This window comes from Amyelois transitella, chromosome 13, assembly GCF_032362555.1.
Source record: "Amyelois transitella isolate CPQ chromosome 13, ilAmyTran1.1, whole genome shotgun sequence".
NCBI lineage: Eukaryota > Metazoa > Arthropoda > Insecta > Lepidoptera > Pyralidae > Amyelois > Amyelois transitella.
In genome coordinates, this window is record NC_083516.1 from 9,226,363 (window position 1) to 9,246,078 (window position 19,716).

The following is a 19,716-nucleotide window of genomic DNA, read 5'->3' on the forward strand; positions in this document are numbered from 1 at the left end:
ACCAAAATATTCACTCCTTAAAAGTATTTAGGTACAAGAGTTGTAGCGGGAGCGATGATTCGGCTCGACCGCCACCAAAGGGAAGATCTTCCGCCAGGCTAGGTGTTATGCCTGGGGAACCGCGGCGCGGCTCCGACGATGTTGAGTCGGAGGTTGTATATATAGCTTCATTCCGTGATTTAGGATTTTCGCTGTTTTTTGATTGATAGCGTCGCGTAGTATATTTTTATATTCTTGTGAATGGTGGCGTATACATTTCGCCACGGTGTATAATATAAAATTTACAACACGAGAACTATTTACGGTATGATATGGTTTTATTTAAGAGAACGACTTATTTTAAAGGAGGGCTCTTCAAAGCCCCTCCTTGGCGACATTGCCCACCTTTATATACGCCTATAGGAGAGCCGCAGTTTCTAGTGTGTGGGAATTGTACTAAGCCAACTACCCTGAATGACAAAGGTGTTTACTAATAGGTATGCTACTCCTTTTTTAAATATTTACGTTCCATAATATAATAAACGCCTTTGAGGAAATACTTGAAGGTAGGTACTCCATGAAAAATGCCAAGTGTAGATTAGTCTTGCATCAAGCACGACAGGTTTATGTAAAATATTTGTTTTTATCTACCGCGATTGATTAAATGAGTCATAATTTCCTTTTGTGAAAATTAAGACATTTTTAAGAACTTTTTTTTACATCGCATTTTATTTTGCTGCTGCTCATTTAAAAATACTGCCTTGTTGGTCACGTTCTTACGCAGTCAATCCACTTTTTAAATGTGAAAATTGTATTTTTTATAAAAGATAAAAAATATCCTGTTTTCGTCTGTACTTAAATTTCTTCCAAGTATTATTTTTTGATAATGGGAAACTTCAAGTTCAGGATACTGGTGATTTTGTCAACGGGGTTTGTGGTTATGTAAGTTTTTATTTTAAGATATGACCTATACAACTGTTACACACATGTTTACATGTATTAAATGGATTACCCACAGACATAGATCTGGCTAGACCCCGCGAGCGTAGACGTCTTTCGTATGCGACCCAAACGGATTACAAATGGATAAGTTGTTTCATTCGATATCTGTTGTGATTGTCGCTAACTTATTTATTTTAATGCTATATTGTACTGTATGAGTAAAAAAGTAGGTCGAAATAAGTGACTTTAGTAACGCTAGGTATGGTAGGTATCTAGCTACATATATGTCTGTGGTGCTAATCCTTGCAATTTAAACTCAAACTTTGCAACCTTTCTCTAGAATATTTTATAATTTGTAATTAAAATAAAAGGGAGACGGATAGATAAGCACACGACGAAATCATTCCGAGGAATCCGCTTTTATTTATCTTAAAATTGTAACCCCCACCGCACTGTCTACCCCGCTAATGATAAGGACGTGATTATGTGTATGAAAAAAAATTAATGACAACAGTAGGTTCCCACTTATTATTTTCAGGAAGACAAGTGAACTCGTTCACAGCGCAAATAATTCAGTGGCTGATGCTCTTGCGCATAGAGTGCGGGTGACGTGCGGAGTATTTCTGAGAGCAGATGATACAGAAATAGCACACTCTATTGCTAACACGTGGGGCAAAAGGTGTAATGAACTCTTCTTTTTGAGCGGTAAGTCGTTATCTTATGAGAAAGGTTGACTGGAAAAGATCGCATTAGCGATGAGTCCGCCTTTGTACCATCTCTATCTGTTTTGTGCTGTATTGTATATTTTACTCTTATGGTGCAATAATGAGTTTTATCTATCTATCTTATGGGAATGGGCAGAATACTGACTAACCAACTAGTCTACTGATAAATGATCAGTATTTAGTTAGTTAGTCAGTTTACTATCAGTATCGCACATCAAATTGAATGTTATAAAGCTATTTAACGTAACAATGGAAGCAATCACGAGACGAAGCTGTTTTACCCTTAGTCGTGTTTTATGGCATTCTCGAGTAAAAGATGGGAGCCGTCCTATTTCAAAGTGCCGGAGACCACACGGCAACTGAGTTTAGTTATTTGTTTAAACAGCATGCACTCATCTGCATTATTATGGTGAAGGCACTGAATTGGAAAAAAGTAAGGTATTTTTAGACGTGTGGTTCCCGGAACAAAATAATAGGAACACTTTTCGATCACTTTTTTTAGTATCTTTCCCATGGATGTCGTTAAAGGCGATTAAAGGATAGGCTTATAAACTTGGATATTTTTTTGTAGGCGTTGAGCTGGCAATTGTCACTATTTGAATCTCAATTCCATTATAAAGAAAACAGCTGAACGTGGCATTTCAATCTTTTTAAGACTGTTCGCTCTGCCTACCCCGTAAGGGATTTCGACGTAATAAAATGTATGTATATATAGTTTTTATTCCCGCAGAAGTGAATCACCCGCCAAAGGCTAGTTAAAAACAAAGTAGGATCTATATATATTTTGCAGGAGCAAACGAATTGTCAACAAAAACTCCATTGTACCGGGACCAACGCCATTTGCGGTACATGCGCGACCAGAGCGCCGCTAGCAGTGATTGGTACCTCCTGGCTACTACAGGGAAAGGGTGAGATAATAAATAATAAAAAAATCTATACTAATATTAAAAAGATGAAGAGTTTGTTTGTTTGAACGCGCTAATCTCAGGAAATTTGTGTTGAATAGACCATTTATCGAGGAAGGCTTTAGGTTATATAACATCACGCTGCAACTACAAGCAGCACATACTAGCTGTCCCTGCAACTTCGTTCGCGTGGAATAGTTATTTTGGGCATCATTGAAGCACTCAAGAATGAATAATTTTGCCCGTTTTTTTTTCTTTTACATTTTCCATTATTTCTTCGCTCCTAATAGTTGCAGCGTGATGTGATATAGCCTTAAGCCTACCTCGATGAATGGTCTATTCAACACAAAAAGAATTTTTCAATTTGAACCAGTAGTTCCTGAGATAAGCGCGTTCAAACAAACAAACAAACTCTTTAGCTTTATATTAGTAAAGATAAATAAATCTACATATACTAATATTACAGCCGGGTGGTTCCCAGCACCATTGAAAAAAAAAGAATAGGACCACTCCATCTCTTTCCCATGGATGTAGTAAAAAGCGACTAAGGGAAAGGCGTACAAGCTTGGGATTCTTCTTTTAGGCGATGGGCTAGCAACCTGTCACTATTTGAATCTCGATTCTATCATTAAGCCAAATAGCTGAACGTGGCCATTCAGTCTTTTCAAGACTGTTGGCTCTGTCTATCTACCCCGCAAGGGATATAGACGTGATCATATGTATGCTAATATTATAAAGCTTAAGAATTTATTTGTTTAAACGCGCTGTAATATAGCCTAAAGACTTCCTCGATAAATGGTCTATTCAACGAAAAAAGAATTTTTCAATTCGAACCAGTTCAAACAAACAAACTCTTCAGCTTTATAATATTAAGTATAGGTATATAACCAAGGACCTAAATTTTGTAAATAAATTAGGTATTACTCAAATTTATTTCTTTCAGTTACATAGTGGTGGAGAACCTCAGGTATATGCTAGCGGATCACGACCCTAACAACGCCATATATTTTATGTTGGTCGTTAGTGAAAATAGGGTAAGTGGAACTAGTCTTTAAAGAGCTGTTTTAATTCAATATTTCATTTAAATTTATCCGGCTCGAAGGACCAAATTATTAACGATATTGTTATCATTGCTATAAACCCCATTAAGTCGAGAAATACAAGTAATACGTTTACGTCACGTTTTATGACGTTACTTCGTCCATTTTTGCTATAGTTATAGAAAATACGTAGTACCTAACTAAAATAGTTTATAGTGACGTGTATCTTTTTATTTTAGGGTGTTACCTACGTTCTTAGCAGGAAAGCGTTTGATATGTTCATGAAAACTGATACACAAATTAGTGTGTGTAGAACTGACATAGACGATGACGTTGCACGGGGTAAGTTTTTGCGAAAAGAACTAAATACATACATACAAACATGTGGTCACGTCAATATCCCTTGCGGAGTAGACGGAGCCAACAGTCTTGAAAAAACTGAATGGCCACGTTCAAATATTTTAATCCAAAGCAAAGCATCCAGTGTGGCGTTTTAGTAATAAATCGCAGGTAAGGGAGATGAGATAATTTATAAATTGATAGAATCAAGACAATCCTTATTAGAACTAAGCAGTTTTACATGTTGTAAGAGGTCGTGGGTTGAGCTATAGACACAGGATCTAGCAAGAAGCTGCTAGAGAATAGCGAGCTACGTAACCTGGTGAACGCTGTAGTAGTCCAAAGGGGAAGACCAAGGGCACGCGCATGCGCCCTAGAGGATAGCGAGCTACTTAACCTAGTGAAGGCTTTAGTAGTCCTAAATTTGGAAGACCCAGGGCACGCGCATGCGCCGTTATAGTGCTCCCTGGCTGTGAAGATGGGCGTCTGGGAGACCGAAGTGGCACATCGTCACAACAGCAACTAAAGTTATGGGGATATTAGTACTAAGCGTAGTATACATACTCGTAGGTCTTACCGTGTTGCTCCATGGAACCTACTCATACCGTTTTTTAAGCAAGATGTTGGATCATGATTTTGGATGAAAATATGGAAAAAAATAATAGTCTAAGACGCATGGGACTCGGCTAAATCGAATTTTAACCACAAATATTGCTCGTTTAATCCACACTTACTTAAGAGAAAACATTTGTATGTTGTAACGAATAAACTTATAAACTACTGGACTGATTTTTGCGAAATTTGGAAGTGGGTTACTTTTTTCTGAATTTCCTGGGAAAGCGAAGTCCCGCACAAAAACAAGTATAAGATGAATAAATGCGAACAAAACTCAGATTAAGATTGAAATAATTTCCAGAGAATTGCTTTAAAGCTATTGGGATAAAACTAATGGATTCCCAAGATTCACTAAAACGGGATCGCTTCTTCGCGGGCGACCCTTACACGGATGGCGTGAAGCAAGAGCGGAGGAAATTCTGGGATTGTCGCGACATACCCGAAAAGGTATTACATAAAAAATACCAACTTAAAAATTTCCATTCAGGACCCAAGGCAAACCCCTGAGGGCGCCATGGGAGAGCAACATCTGCAAATTGGATTAGATCTTTACCAAGAAGATTCATGTGTTGAAAGTTGACCTTTTACACGCAATCATGATGAGTTATCAAAACACTTTAAGAAATTAATTTACAATTACTGATACTTTTCTTGCAAATACTTAGTTGTAGGTATCGAATGCTAGTTAAAAGTACTTGTAGATAGGGAACTAGTTGAGTAGGTAGTTAAGAAGCAGAATAATAATAAATACTTATACAAATAAGAAAAGGACCAATCCATCTCTTTCTCATGAATGTCGTAAAAGGCGACGAAAAGATAGGCTTATAAACTTGGGTTTTTTTAGGCGATGGGTTTCTCACTATTTGTATATCACTCAGTCTCTCACTATTTGAATAGACAACAGTCTTTTCAAGACTGTTGGCTCTGGATACACCGCAAGGGATATAGACGTGTCTATATATATGTATGTAGATAATAAGAATCCTTGGTCGGCTTCGTGGATGGAAGTAGAAAAAGCATTGCTGGCTTTCCACTGCGAGTTTTTTAAATACTTAACAAAAGGTTAAAACAGGTCATTGAATTATTATACTAAGAAGTTTGGGAATTACATGGAAATACATTACCGAACGTAATAAATTAAAAGTCTACATTATAATGGTGGTGCCGTGTGGTTCCCGGCACCAATACAAAAAGAATAGGACCACTCCATCTCGCTCCCATGGATGTCGTAAAAGGCGACTGAGGGGTAGGCTTATAAACTTGGGATTCTTCTTTTTGGCGATGGGCCTGGCACTATTTGAATCTCAATTCTATCTTAAAGCCAAATAGCTAAAAGTAACCTATCAGTGTTTTCGAGACTGTTGGCTCTGTCTACCCCGCAAGGGATATAGACGTGATTATATGTATCTACATGATAAGCCAATTAAAGCCCTGATTTTCTTCCAGCCTGGCGACTGTTACTCAGACTATGCAATTTCTTTTGACGATGTTGACCCTCACATGAAATACGTCCTAGACTACCTCATATACCAATTGAGACCATATGGTATTAAATTCGGCGAAAATTTGCCAAAAATATTGAGGAGAAGTTACTTTATGCCAGAGAACGATTTTCCTGTACAGGGTAATATAATTTTGCTTTTAAGTGATAAATATAAGAAACTAAGTTTCTCCCGCCATTTCACAAGAGGCTTAAGTAAAGAATAGACAAAATTAAAAATCTGATTCAGATTTTTTGAATAGGTGTTGCCATATCATGCATTTTAATTAACAGCATTTTTGCAATGTTGAATAGGTATTGCACCTTCATCTATTTTGTATTACTATAAAAATTTGGTTAACGAACTATTTGAACGAAACTCAACTCTTCGGTAAGGTATATTAAATATAAAATAGATTTTACATTTTAATCATGATTCTTGGTGTGCTCTTTACGCCTGGTTTGAACGACCAAATACATAAAATCATTTAAAATACCTTCTTACTTTATTAAGATTTGTTTTAGTAGTTAGAAAATTTGAGATAGGAAAAAAAAATGTAGTCTGTGACATTCTATTTAGGCAGACATTATGTGAAATGCATAAGTATTGGCCGAAATGTTTTTATTTTCAGCTCACGACGCAGAAGACTCGCTGGGTTGGTATCCTGACGATGATGTAATGACTGTATGAGATTCACACCAGAATAATTTCATGTTAATTTGTTGAATGTACTTATTTATAAAACAATTTTGTAAAAATAAAAACATATCATACAATTTTTATATAAACCATTCAATTTTACAAGTCCTTTTATTCCCAATTTTTTTTTTACCTTACAGTGCATAGGAATAGGAATAATGTATGACAATATTATGCATATTTTTATGATCACGACTTAAATGAAAAAATTCAGTTCGATTTCTTCCACACAGCGCATTCAAAGTTGTTGGCTCTGAAACTAAGGGTTTATTTATCTGGACTGTATGTATTCTTACAAAGTTTAAGCAGTATTTGTAATGACTCCTACCATCAAGGATATTTTCCAAAGATGTTTGTCCTCCAGACAAATGTTATGGGGTGAGCAAACGTCTTATTCAAAATTTACTTATAAAGTAAAAATTCAAATTTTGTCACAGTTCACATCAAATCACAATCACACAGCAAATGTCATAGTAAATAAAACAATTAAGAATACGCAACGTTGTTTATTTGGATCAAACACAAATTGAGCAAATCAGTAAAATTAATATCAATGACAATATCAAATTATGATCTTTAAAAAAGAACATATACATACGTAATAAATACAAAATAAATGCTTAAAAAATCGTTAAATTAAGAAACTTTTTGAATGTTTTGTTATACAAATTAAACACTGGTTTTTGTACACTGAGTCATTATTTCACATATTCGTCCTACGTATATTACTCATAGGAAGCTTTAAAGATATTTTAGAAACCTTTGTGTGGAACTATAAATCTACTTAGCTTATAATTCGACAAAATTACTTACTGAGAAGGAAGATTATATACAACCTTATTTACATTTTTTTAACAACTGGTTTTATAATTTTCCAAACAATTATTTAATGAATAATTTTGCAAAACGATTTATCTTTTATTTTTTTTTAATCAAATAACTTTTTTTCTTTTTAATGTCTTTTAGCCAATGGTTTTATCAAATGAAATGCACAAAATCTATCTACAAGATTTTTTTTAAATTACAACTACTATTTTGTTATCCTTCCTATGTCTTGATTTCACTATATTTTTACTATTAGTTTTATAGATATAATTTTAATATCTACACACACATACACACACACATAATGGAATCATCTTACGACTAGATTGTACCTAAAATAAATGCGGTAACTTAGAGCCTTCAATAACATATTACAAAAGATTCTTTGGTAATAAAGATTTAACTTAAGACTAGTTGAGTAAGATACATTTTTGACTAAAAATAAGAACGCATCTAATAATATATACGGGGTGTCTGATAAATCGCGTTGCATATTGAAATGGGGCACTAACTATCCGATTCTCATTCCAAATAATAAAAAAATAATAGTAGGTTTTAAAGATTATTATTTTAAGCGTGCTCGTGATTTACTAAGTTCCTAAATATTACACGAGATATACCAGTCACCCTGTAGATATATTTTTAATTGTAGGTGTAATTGGTTATCACACTTAACTGCGTTTTGTGATAATAATGTGTCCATGGTCATATATTTTATGAAATATATGTTTACTTATATTTTTGGCTTCATAAATTAGACACTATCTTTATAAAAACAAACTTATGTTAGCTTTTAAAATAAATATTTGACTATTATGCAAATGTATAAGTAGAAATTTCAAAATTATTTGACGATATTTTTAAACACTGTCACAATAACGTTATATACAAATATTTAACATAAAGTTATTTGCAGCACAAAAATGCAAAGGATCACTCATTTTTTATTAGCGGAAATGAAATCTTAAATGGCATCAAAATTTGTATAAAAATCAATAAAACGATCTTTTCAATTAAATTCTAAAAATTACCCTGATTTATAAATCGGACTGAACGAACTTATGATAAATTAAATCAATAAAAACATTCATAAGAGATTTTCGATTAAGAATTTATAATAAATATGTGGACATGATAGACTTAAGGCCGAATACTCAAAGCATTTTGACACATTATTAACTTTTTTATCTCTTAAAAATGAAGATCGCGAGAAGTCTTATTGACAGATGACATCGCCAATAGAATTAGAAAAAGTCGGGAGATCAATGAAGTATTTGTTAAAATAAAACACGCTTGAGTTTTTGGTCGGAATGAAGAAACTACCATATAAAGTCTGGGGTCATTTCTTATTTGATGTGGGTTTAACATATATTTAGTAGGAAAAAAATTTCCCAGTAACGCCAAATAGGAAAAAAAAACTATAAGGTAGTAGCTATGGATATAGTGATATTAGTAAAGTGTCATCTACCTAAAAGTCAAAATTACTTATTTATTTATTGCACATTACGTTATATAGGCAAGAGTTTCGGCGTAGCTTTTGCACTTACAATCTATTAGATACTAGCGACCCGACCCGGATTCGCACGGTATGCCATGCCAAGAATATTTTGGATGTATAAATAAACTTTATGTGACCTTGTGTTATACTAAGTAATGATTGTAAAGTATGAGATTAACTCTATTATTCTATTTTATTTTTACGATATTTTTTTACTTTGACATAATACGTAAAAGTTTGCAAATAAGCTATCAATCTTTGATGCCAATTTTCAAACGGAGTATTTAAGGTCTTGTATCGTCAAAAAATCATTTGAAAAAAAATTCTTAAGAATAACAAATTTTGACTTAAAATTATCACTGATTGTTTGTTATAAGCTTACATATAAAAATTATTACCCTACATTTCGGCAAGAATAGTATGTCTTTATGAGATTCTAGTCCTAAATAGAGTTAATAATTCGAATTCCGCCATATATATATACAAAGGTCTTTTGAAGTAAACATTAAAAAAAATACTACGTGAGAATTAATTTTTGCCTTAAATAAACATTTTTCTTTTATAAATAAATGTCTTTCATTACGTGGTCAACCTAGGCTTTTAATTCAAATGCGCCAGCGCATCAATTACAAATGTAGAGTATCTCTATATCTTTTAAATTTTAAGTATTCAAATCTACAGAATATTTTCGCATATTTTTTCTTGCCTAAATGGTCCAAAGAACATTAGAAAGGCATACATATATGCAAACTCACTGTTCTAAAAATCTCATTCCCTATGGGACCAAGAAGAATATCATGCGATATTTAAAATATTTTTTTTACACTAGTGGGGTATCAACTTTGATTATCACATTGAAATATATTACCACTTTTCAAATGCAAAATCAGAGAGGCTTTATCGGAAAACTTCTGTTACTATAGCTAGGAGGCCGATTCTGTAATCAGGAGGTGTAAAACCCTTTAATGGCGTAAATAAAGACACTGTCTTCACCATTAAGGCACCCGAGGGTCGTACCCGGGGCCCTTCGTCCTCAGAGATCCATTAAAAGCTAAGAACCTTGAACTTTATATTTGATTTTTTTGTACTACAATTTGTTATGTGTGCCAAATTGTCATATATATATATATATATGTATATCACACCCCGCTGATCACAGCAACAGTCTCCTAACAATAGTAACTAAAAATGACTTATACATACATACATACATAAAATCACGCCTCTTTCCCGGAGTGGTAGGCAGAGACTATAACATCTTGAAAAATTACTTATTCTTATAAAAAATCACAGTTGACATTAAAAACTAATTTGTAGTAATCTCTTTGGTGCTGTTTCTAAGTATCTTTGGTAGATCACCGGTGCCAAAGCTGATGCCGTAAGGTCTGAGATGATATATCAGATAGTCCATCACATACATCATGTCTGGTGATACGTAGTGGAAGGAAATGGCGTGGTCGGAACAGCAGTCGAGACCCTGGCGGGGAAATATATGAAACTTAACACCAGTGTTGCCAACTTAGCGCTTTCGATGCTGTAACTAGCATTTTTAACAATATCAGAGCTCTAAATCCGGAGTTTAATGTCTAGTGCATATAACATTGTGGCGCTTCTTATTTCAATACATATACATTTTACCGATGCCTGTACTTGAAAGATATTGCTACAAAATCCTCTCAAACCCTCGTAATGGGCATTTTTTGGCAATTTTTTAATGATTTTTTATGGCGAACGAAGTCGCGGGCAATAGCAAGTGATTGACATTCCAGTCAGGTATGAAGCATCGATATAGTAATAAAAACTTTTTTACTCACATCTTCAGTAGGATAGTAGATATAGTGCCAGTACCAAAAGTCTTTGTCCTTATTAGGGAACAAGTGGTCGTGAGGCACAAAGGGGAAGAACCGGCCTCTATGGTAACTGTCCCTGGAGTCCATTGCTTTCACGCCGATGTTGTCCAGGCACTTACCTTGAATAAAAATTTCACATTAAACAATAAACTGAATAATAAAATACATAATAATCTTCATTAAAACTTGGTCGGTTTAAGAAATTACCTTTCGCCAGGACGCTCTCCGATTGGAACTTGACTCCATATTCTTTAAATTACACAGGGTATGCAGGCTCAGTTGACGCCATGAGCTACTTGAAAAAATGTTACCAAAATCGCTAAAACAAATAGTTACTCACCCATCTCCGCATCTTCAGCGTAATGCTCGCTCACTCCGTACAGATGTAGGGATAACTATATTTACAAAGCGATTTCTTAGCTAGACTATCAAACCAGGGTGTGCAGGATCAGTTGACGTCATGAGCTACTTGACAAAATGATACCAAACTCAACAAGTTCTAACTTACCCATCTCCGCATCTTCAGCGCCATTCTTTCTCACTTTTACACTGACTTAGCGACGGCAGCGCTTCACTTACAAAGCCATTTCTTAGCTAGACTATCAAACCAGGATGTGCAGGATCAGTTGACGCCATGACCTTCTTAAAACTTGATTCCAAAGTCACTAAAACAAGTTATAACTAACCCATCTCCTCATCTTCAGCGTAATGCTTGCTCACTTCGCACAGATGTGAGGATAACTATATTTACAAAGCGATTTCTTAGCTAGACTATCAAACCAGGGTGGGCAGGATCAGTTGACGTCATGAGCTACTTGACAAAATGACACCAAACTCAACAAGTTCTAACTTACCCATCTCCGCATCTTCAGCGCCATTCTTTCTCACTTTACACTGACATTTCTTAGCTAACTATCAAACCAGGATGTGTAGGCTCAGTTGACGTCGTGACTTAATTAAAAATTTACATTCATACATACATATGGTCACGTCTATATCCCTTGCGGGGTAGACAGAGCCAACAGTCTTGAAAAGACTGAATGGCCACGTTCAGCTATTTGGCTTAATGATAGAATTGAGATTCAAATAGTGACAGGCTGCTAGCCCATCGCCTAAAAAAGAATCCCAAGTTTGTAAGTCTATTCCTTAGTCGCCTTTTACGACATCCATGGGAAAGAGATGGAGTGGTCCTATTCTTTTTTGTATTGGTACCGGGAACCACACATTAAAAATTTATACTAAACATACTTTAAAAAATAGCAACTCACCCATCTCCGCATCTTCAGCGCCGTGTTCGCTCACTTTGCACAGATGTGGCGACGGCAGCGCTTTGTTCACGAAGCGATCGAGCGCGTTCCTGCTTAAAACGTAACCCGCACCACCGCTCATGTAACCCTGGTATGAATCAATCATACAAAATTACTGTAGCTAGCTGACCCAAACTTTATGTGTGTCAGTAAAACTAACGCATCTCATAAGCTACATGTGAAAATTTATCAATTTCGGAATTATTATCAATGCAATTTTTTATGGTTACAACACCAATGTAAAGTTGTCATTCATTCATATAATCACTTCTATATCCCTTGCGCGGTAGACGTTCACCTGTATGGCCTAATGATAGAATTAAGATTCAAATAGTGACAGGACAGCTAGCCCATCGCCTAAAAGAGGAATCCTAAGTACATAAGCCTATCTCTTAGTCGCCTTTTACGAAATCAATTGAAAAGAGATGGGGTGGTCCTGTTCTTTTTTCTATTGGTGCCGGGAACCACACGACACCAAACGGTACTTAATAACTATGACAAACCTGCTGAGTGAAGTGTTTGAATCGGCACCCGAAGTACATGGGTTGACCAGGGTCGTGGTCGGCCAACATGTAACGCAGGTTTTCTACCACGACATAACTGTGAATAAAATATAGTTTTTTTATGCACATAAAATTGTGCGGAGTGAACAAATTCCTTAACATTTTTTAATTAATTTACGTAATACTCGTATAATGTAATAATGCTAAAGCTACTTTCATTAATTTACGGAAATATAATGAAAGCTACATTCATTTGGTGCATATTTATGCTAGAAAATTAAACTTCGAAACCGCCAAATGTCGAGTAATATCACAATGGCATCCGCTCAGTTCACGCAGAGATTAAATTAGATATTTCGTGATTCAAATTACAAGTTAAGAAATTATATACTATAATTGACAGTTAGACTTAAGGCCACAAGGTAGGTACTTTAGGCAGAGAGACATGCTCAGCTTGAAAAAAGTTAATTTTAATATCTTATCGAAAAAGTAAAGACAAAAATAATTGATATTTGGTCCTTGCTTTAAGAATTCATCGTATAAGGATCAATAGATATAAATTTTAATGATATAGATGATGATATATATATATATATTTATATATATAATTTTAAAATTAAATTATCGTAATCCGGGTACGATATTTGTTACGGGTGTTTACGGTTGTAATTTGACACCTCAACCGACAAAAAGTACCTGAAAAATCAAAATGGCCGCCAACTGGCGACAGTTAAAAATGATTATATCCTTACGTGTCATCATCAGCTTTGAGGAACCAATCAGCGTCCCGCCGGTGATGCTCGTAAACGTATCGGAACGCCTCCTTCGTCTTCGCCCACAAATAGTCCCGACCTTCGTGGACTGGCAGTTTAACCGACGGCAGAGATTCGTCTGGAAATTAAAAAAAAACGGGCGAATTGAGATCTCTTTTCCTTTTTTAAAGTCATTACATAGATTATAATTAACTTATTTCTTTGACTTTGGCAACCCGTCCCGGCTTCGCACGGGTATTTTTAGTAAAAGTTTGCGATAAGTAAAGTATTTTTTTACTTACCTCAGAATAAATAAAAATGAAAATATACTACGAAATAAAAGAACCTAAGTATCTAACCTAACCCTTTAACTATAAAAGAACATTACGTTTATACTATGTATGTAGGTTATATCAACCTAACTTATTTTTGCATTGCGCTTCATAGGTACCTATATCTTAAATTTTGTGTTACTGACCGAGCAAACGAAGCGAGTAAGGTCTACCAATAGACTAACTTGGACCGAATATATGTATATATATTTTTTTTGTATATACGTATCTTTGTAACGCGATAACTTTTAAACCGTTGGTTCTAACATAACTTGAAAATACTTTGTATTTCAGCTCTGAGATTCTGTCAAACTCACCTTCCTCCGAGCTCATGAATATAAGCTTATTACACCTCTTCCCCCACGTCGCTTTCACATGCCTGGCCTTTTTATTATGATTGACAGGTTGGGTCATCACCCAGCATAGCACCCTGACTTTCTTCGCCAACTCATCGGCGACCGATCTGTCTTCATTTCTGTGCGCCGGCTCATCGCTACTGTGTTCAATCAGATTCGATATGGGATGTTTCTCTAGATCTCTTGCCGATTCTCTGAAATTTGTTTGTAATTGTAAAATATGTTGTATGTTATAAATGTACCTCTCGGTCATACTGTATAGTCCATTTCTTTAGGTAAGTAGTTAAAATGATAAAAATTTTGGTACGTCTATTTAAAGAAAAATAAATTAAAAGTTAATAGCAAAAGAAATTTATTACTAAATGTTATATCCATTTCGCTTTTTCTTCTCACGATAAAAAAATAATTAAATTTGAAATATAACCAAATAAAGTGCTTATGATTAGATACTAAAACTACCTACGTATACAACAAAAAAAAGATAACAAACTAAAATTAAATTTAAGCACAGTCTCTGCATGCAACCTGCAAAACTCTGCAAGAACCGGTGCCCGCAGATTGATTTTATGCAATTTATTTATTTTTTATTATTTTAATAAAATATTAAATAATTTAATAAAAATTAAACTTAATAAAATAATAAAAATAAAGATTACTTTTATTTCAGTACGTTAAAAAATGGACTGTACATATAAGTAATTTGTAAGAGCTGATAAATATGAGCTAAGACTAGCCAGTTCATAATTGATACCGGAGAATCATGCTGTGTTATCTACTAATATAAAAAAAACACCAAATGCATTTTATGTACAGCCAACGGTCATGTTTCTCTGCCGATGACTGTACATTGAATTTCTTTTTAACTATTATACATAATAAAAATATCTTCATCTTTACTGATTGAGGTCAGTCAGACTCCCACTCAAAACAGGCCAATAAATTTCAATAAATTTATTTGATATGGGCAATCTATTCTCATTGTTTTGCTGAGTAATAATACATATATATATATATATATATATATATATACTCAATCAGTAACTACGCCTATAAAACTTTAACAAAGCCATGCACGAAAATATAAAAAAATTAATATATCTCTTTTTCCTATTCTGTATTGGGAACATTGCTATTTATAAAGACCTCATTTGCAACAATTTGAAAGCGCTAATATTAAAATTTCTGTATTTATCGCCGAGTATGCTAGATCGATATTGCTAAACTGAAATAAGGCAATCTTGTTTAAAGCTAAGAACTTATAAATGCACTTAAGAGTCTAAGACAACGACAACTGTTTAGTGCAGAGGGTAGGTATATGACTGACATGATTTTAATGTCTGTCTGCAAATTTGTTAAGATTTTTAAGCAAGGCTTTTTTACTCTGGTCGCTGAGCAGAGCTGGTATTACTTACTCGTAAAAAGACATTTTATTTCATATACTCATCTAAATAAAATTAACAATTAAAATGAATTAAGATGATTATAAATCCAATTAACAAAATATGTTAAAACATGTACCTGAAAAGCAAATTGTTCTTTATTTATTATTTATTTTCTTTCAAGAACAATTTGCAAAAAAAAAAAACAACTTTTTTACAAACAAGAAAGTTTTTTTTTTTATTTAAATAAACTTTAACTTACTATTTCAATATTAGTATTAAAATTAATTAATTAATGTTCGTGGTGTACAGTGTGTGTAAAGCGCAAGCATAGATAATCACAGAGCACAAAAAAAAACACAAAAACACAAGCAGAAAGAGCACAATTAAAACAACACGGCATGCGAAAGAAATATTACAAAAAGCGTCATTTATATTTACCTGTACTGAGAATAAACTACATCTCTGCCGTGTCCTGTAGATGTTAAGAATATGTATGCGACACTAAATCCCGCTGATATCCCAATCACCAATGTTAGAACAAAACGACGACCCATCACCCGAGCTTCTGCCTGTGCGTACATTGTCAAAAGTATTACCCTAATTTATATTTTGGTACAATAAACAAGTTCACGTTTACATTAAAAAAGTTAGATTGTAGATAGGTACCTATAAAATGTTTTTAAATTTGTATAAAATAAAATGTATTTTATTGTACCTACGACTAAAAAAATATAGTTCGGGTATCCTTTAGATCTGCTTCCGTAAGTTTTTATTTACAATGTTGGTTGTTGGTTACTCACTGCTTGTATATCTCGATTAAAAATCAACCGTGCGACGACTGTTAAAATAAATAGTTCATATTTTTTATTAAACTTTGAATTACGTACTTTAAATTTGAATTTAAGAAAAAAAAACGCGAATTTTTATTAAAAAAAATTAAGACAGGAATGAAAAATAATTATTTTCATAATATCAATAATTTAAAAACACACTTCAAAAATCACATATACTAGTATGTATAACGCGCATTGATTGGCGAAGACAACTACTCGTACAATGTCATATTAAAATTATGACAATTATTTTGATAACACACGCACGATTGCTTTGAGAATGTTTTAGTTACATTGTACTTACAATATGATCTGATTTATTTACAAACGATCTTTTTGTTTTAATAGCGATAATAAATACAGTTTGAAAACATCTAACGTTTGATTAATGAAACAAATTACTTATGTTTTTGGTGGTGTGGAAAACTGCTATCTGAAAATTTTCAAATTTTTTTAACATTTTTTAACGGCCTATCTAACGAATAAAACATATTTAAAGGTACTCCAAACTTACCAATTTAAATAAAATAATTTAAATATTATTTTTGCTTTATTTTATTTTAACAAGAGCGTGATAAACTAGAAATGTATAATACAACAATAAAAATATTTCGGCCATTTTCAAATTACCCTGAGAAGACCCATAACGTGATTCGTCGCGAGATCACAAGTTTGAATGACTACAATTGTTTTAGAACCATCCACGTAATGTGTTGATGTCTTAACAAATTTAAAATGCATACATTCTGTTTAGTTGTTTGTTTGTTTGTGATGTCAAATGCCTTTCTTGCATTGTTTCAATTAGTGGACTTTCGTGAGTCGAAACCAATACACACAATTTACTTAGCCTCATTAGTAGCTTGCAACTTTTGAATTTAGATTTTTTATATTTTTATAGAAATTTAAATAACAGACTTTCATAATATTATTGCTGAACTATACTTATACGTAGCGAGACTGAACTTTTAAATGACAGTAACTAAAAGGATGAAGGAAGATCTCCTCCAGTTAAAAAACGCGGCTCCGAAAGCTTCGAGTTCGAAGTTGTTCTTCAACTCAAAGGTGTGCACTTTGCTAGAACGATTTAGCATTGTCCCTTCTATAAAAACACCTCCGACTCATTTATTAGTCAATAGGTCAAATGGAATTGGTTAAATAAGAGTATTGTTTAGCTACTGAACAATTAAGTTGTCGGCTATGCGGCAAGGCAATTTGATCGAGATACGCAAGCGCCTGTTAATTCACCATTCATATGGCCTCTGTGATGAAGTGTAAAATCAGATTTGATTGGTACATTCTCAGTAATAATTATTTTCCGTTGTTCCTAATCTATGTTTTTCCTTTATGGAATTGCGCGCGCGACTTTTTATAAATTTATCTTTATTTTTTTTACTAGTTTGCTATATTTCAATTCAATGCAAATGCAATTCGATTAATTTTATCATTATGCCATACAGCTGAACGTGGCCCTATGTTATTTACTGTTCGGCTCTATCTTCCCCTAAGTGAAAAAGACGTCATTATATGTATGTATGTAGTTTGCAAAAATTAAGGATTTACTGAAAGAGAATCCATTCTGGTAAGGTTTTTTTTCTTCAAGTTTTAATAAATTTTTTTTATTGTTTTTATTTTTTTGTTTAATTTTTTTTTAATATTTATTAATATCATTACACATTAACCCGTCTTGTGGGTTGTCACTTATTAAATCACAAGAAATATACCCAGAATACACCAGACTGTACTGCCTGTGTTGTGCTTAACTTATTTCACTACATATGTACAATAAGTTAACTAGGTACTAGAAAAAGACAATTAAATTATTTGACTCTATTAATTAATTAAATTTATTATTTATTTTAATTTCCTATTAGTCCATGATTTTAGTGAATGTTTATACAAAAAACACATACATCCATTTTCAACATACTCAGAATTCACACACAATAATAACAATTGAAACACAATCTGATACTAAATTGTGAGTGATTGAAAAATTCATAGACTGAGTACATATATACATATAAAGTAATTAAAAACTGAATTTTCATGGTTCGTAAAAAAATAATGATATACCCACTTGGTAGGAAATAAATCAAAATTAAATATCTTGCCTTAGCAATAGCAGTTTGGAAAAACAGTGTGTGTTCTCAATAAATTTAGATTGTAAGGTGTTAGGAAATAATGATTGAGGCAATTAGAGAAATTGTTGGGCGATAAAAATATCCATAAAAGTCAGGTTTATTCGTTGTGCTTTATGTGAAAAGAATGCAAATAAATAAATATTAAAATACAGGGTGTTTTTGCGATTATTAAAATTCATATTCCACTTTAGGACACTTTGCTTTTGTGGCCTTTCAGTCCTCGTGAGACGTCTATCCCGAAAGGAAAAAAGACATGATTATATGAAAGATGGGATGTATGTATGCTATATAAATAATTCATCATAATTTTTTATTCATTTATTTGGTTTGTTTCTCAGACATGTTGAGTATAAACTTTTTTTTGACTGGCATGAGATTTTAAGTTTTGTGCACTACATTGGATTAATTACAAATACTAAGATTTATCATTATAACATTATCAACACCACTAAATAACTCATCCACAAAACTAATAGGTACCTACTTTTTTAATTACAAGTACCTCAGCATAATTGTGAACATTAAATTATCTACTGAAAAGAAAGAGTAAATTTTATTAGTACATTGAAATAATATTTTTAATAGTACCTGAATATTAAACACAGTTTCGACACTTCACCGACAATACAAAATACAATAGTATGTAGAACAGTACTGTAATAGCTGATTGTTACATTAGAATGAAGCTGCAGAGGATATAAGTGCCCAGTTCTTTGATAACGCCTCGGATACATACGATAAATAGAATAGATAAGACTTTAAATTGATTCAATAAAATGTACAAAACTTACCGTCATATTTGCGACAATTTATTAGCCTCTCTGCATATCCATGTTATATTGATTAGTATTATTAATTTACCTCACATGAGCGTGCGTAAAGCGTATTTCCGTGTATAAGTAGCCATGTATTTTCAAAATAAATGTAATAAAAACTCAATGATGTTAATGCCACAAATAGTGGTAGACATTGATTTGATTTGTTAGGTACCTACCTATTTGAATAGTATACAAAGTATTGCTCGAAACCCCTGACACCTGCCTAACTGACAATAACATTGACAAATCAAATTATACACAAAAACAAAGCAGTCTATAATCTAGGCATGAGTCTAGATTTTATGACATTTCTACATAATTTTAGCAATTTTTGGGTCGATTTCAATAAAAAGGTAGAAACATGAATATGAAAAACAAAGTACCTAACGTAATG

At 33.3% G+C, this 19,716-nt stretch overlaps 2 protein-coding genes across 4 annotated transcripts; one reads left to right on the forward strand and one right to left on the reverse strand.

The window, feature by feature from the left end:
* Positions 1-865: 865 nt before the first annotated feature.
* Positions 866-6,716, forward strand: LOC106132881 (glycoprotein-N-acetylgalactosamine 3-beta-galactosyltransferase 1-like). Its single transcript, XM_013332441.1, has 8 exons — positions 866-921; positions 1,460-1,626; positions 2,437-2,554; positions 3,495-3,585; positions 3,831-3,933; positions 4,847-4,992; positions 5,992-6,169; positions 6,658-6,716. Exons 1-8 carry the CDS (start codon positions 866-868, stop codon positions 6,714-6,716), a joined length of 918 nt encoding a protein of 305 aa, XP_013187895.1.
* A 512-nt stretch (positions 6,717-7,228) lies between these two features.
* Positions 7,229-19,502, reverse strand: LOC106132891 (glycoprotein-N-acetylgalactosamine 3-beta-galactosyltransferase 1). 3 transcript variants are annotated; one of them, XM_013332455.2, is made up of 8 exons: positions 19,296-19,502; positions 15,969-16,099; positions 14,110-14,342; positions 13,461-13,599; positions 12,709-12,805; positions 12,167-12,293; positions 10,863-11,017; positions 7,229-10,525 (listed from the first exon to the last, which is right to left on the reverse strand). In XM_013332455.2, the coding sequence occupies exons 1-8, from the start codon at positions 19,299-19,301 to the stop codon at positions 10,355-10,357; spliced, it is 1,059 nt and encodes a 352-aa protein (XP_013187909.1). In that variant the 5' UTR covers positions 19,302-19,502; the 3' UTR covers positions 7,229-10,354. The 3 variants fall into 3 exon arrangements, with proteins under 3 accessions (XP_013187909.1, XP_013187911.1, XP_060803314.1); XM_013332457.2 differs by lacking the exon at positions 19,296-19,502 and adding an exon at positions 19,093-19,158; XM_060947331.1 differs by lacking the exons at positions 15,969-16,099; positions 19,296-19,502 and adding an exon at positions 19,093-19,276.
* Positions 19,503-19,716: the final 214 nt, after the last annotated feature.

Excerpts from the sequence above, each read along its gene's own strand:
- LOC106132891 (XM_060947331.1), bottom strand. The coding sequence starts at position 19,238 with ATGTATCCGAGGCGTTATCAAAGAACTGGGCACTTATATCCTCTGCAG. Across the intron at positions 12,806-13,460 it reads CTCAAAGCTGATGATGACAC|TTATGTCGTGGTAGAAAACC; the intron begins GTAAGGATATAA and ends TTTTATTCACAG. Across the intron at positions 11,018-12,166 it reads CGCTGAAGATGCGGAGATGG|GTAAGTGCCTGGACAACATC; the intron begins GTGAGTTGCTAT and ends TTTTTATTCAAG.
- LOC106132881 (XM_013332441.1), top strand. The coding sequence starts at position 866 with ATGGGAAACTTCAAGTTCAGGATACTGGTGATTTTGTCAACGGGGTTT. Across the intron at positions 1,627-2,436 it reads TGAACTCTTCTTTTTGAGCG|GAGCAAACGAATTGTCAACA; the intron begins GTAAGTCGTTAT and ends TATATTTTGCAG. Across the intron at positions 6,170-6,657 it reads GAACGATTTTCCTGTACAGG|CTCACGACGCAGAAGACTCG; the intron begins GTAATATAATTT and ends TTTTATTTTCAG.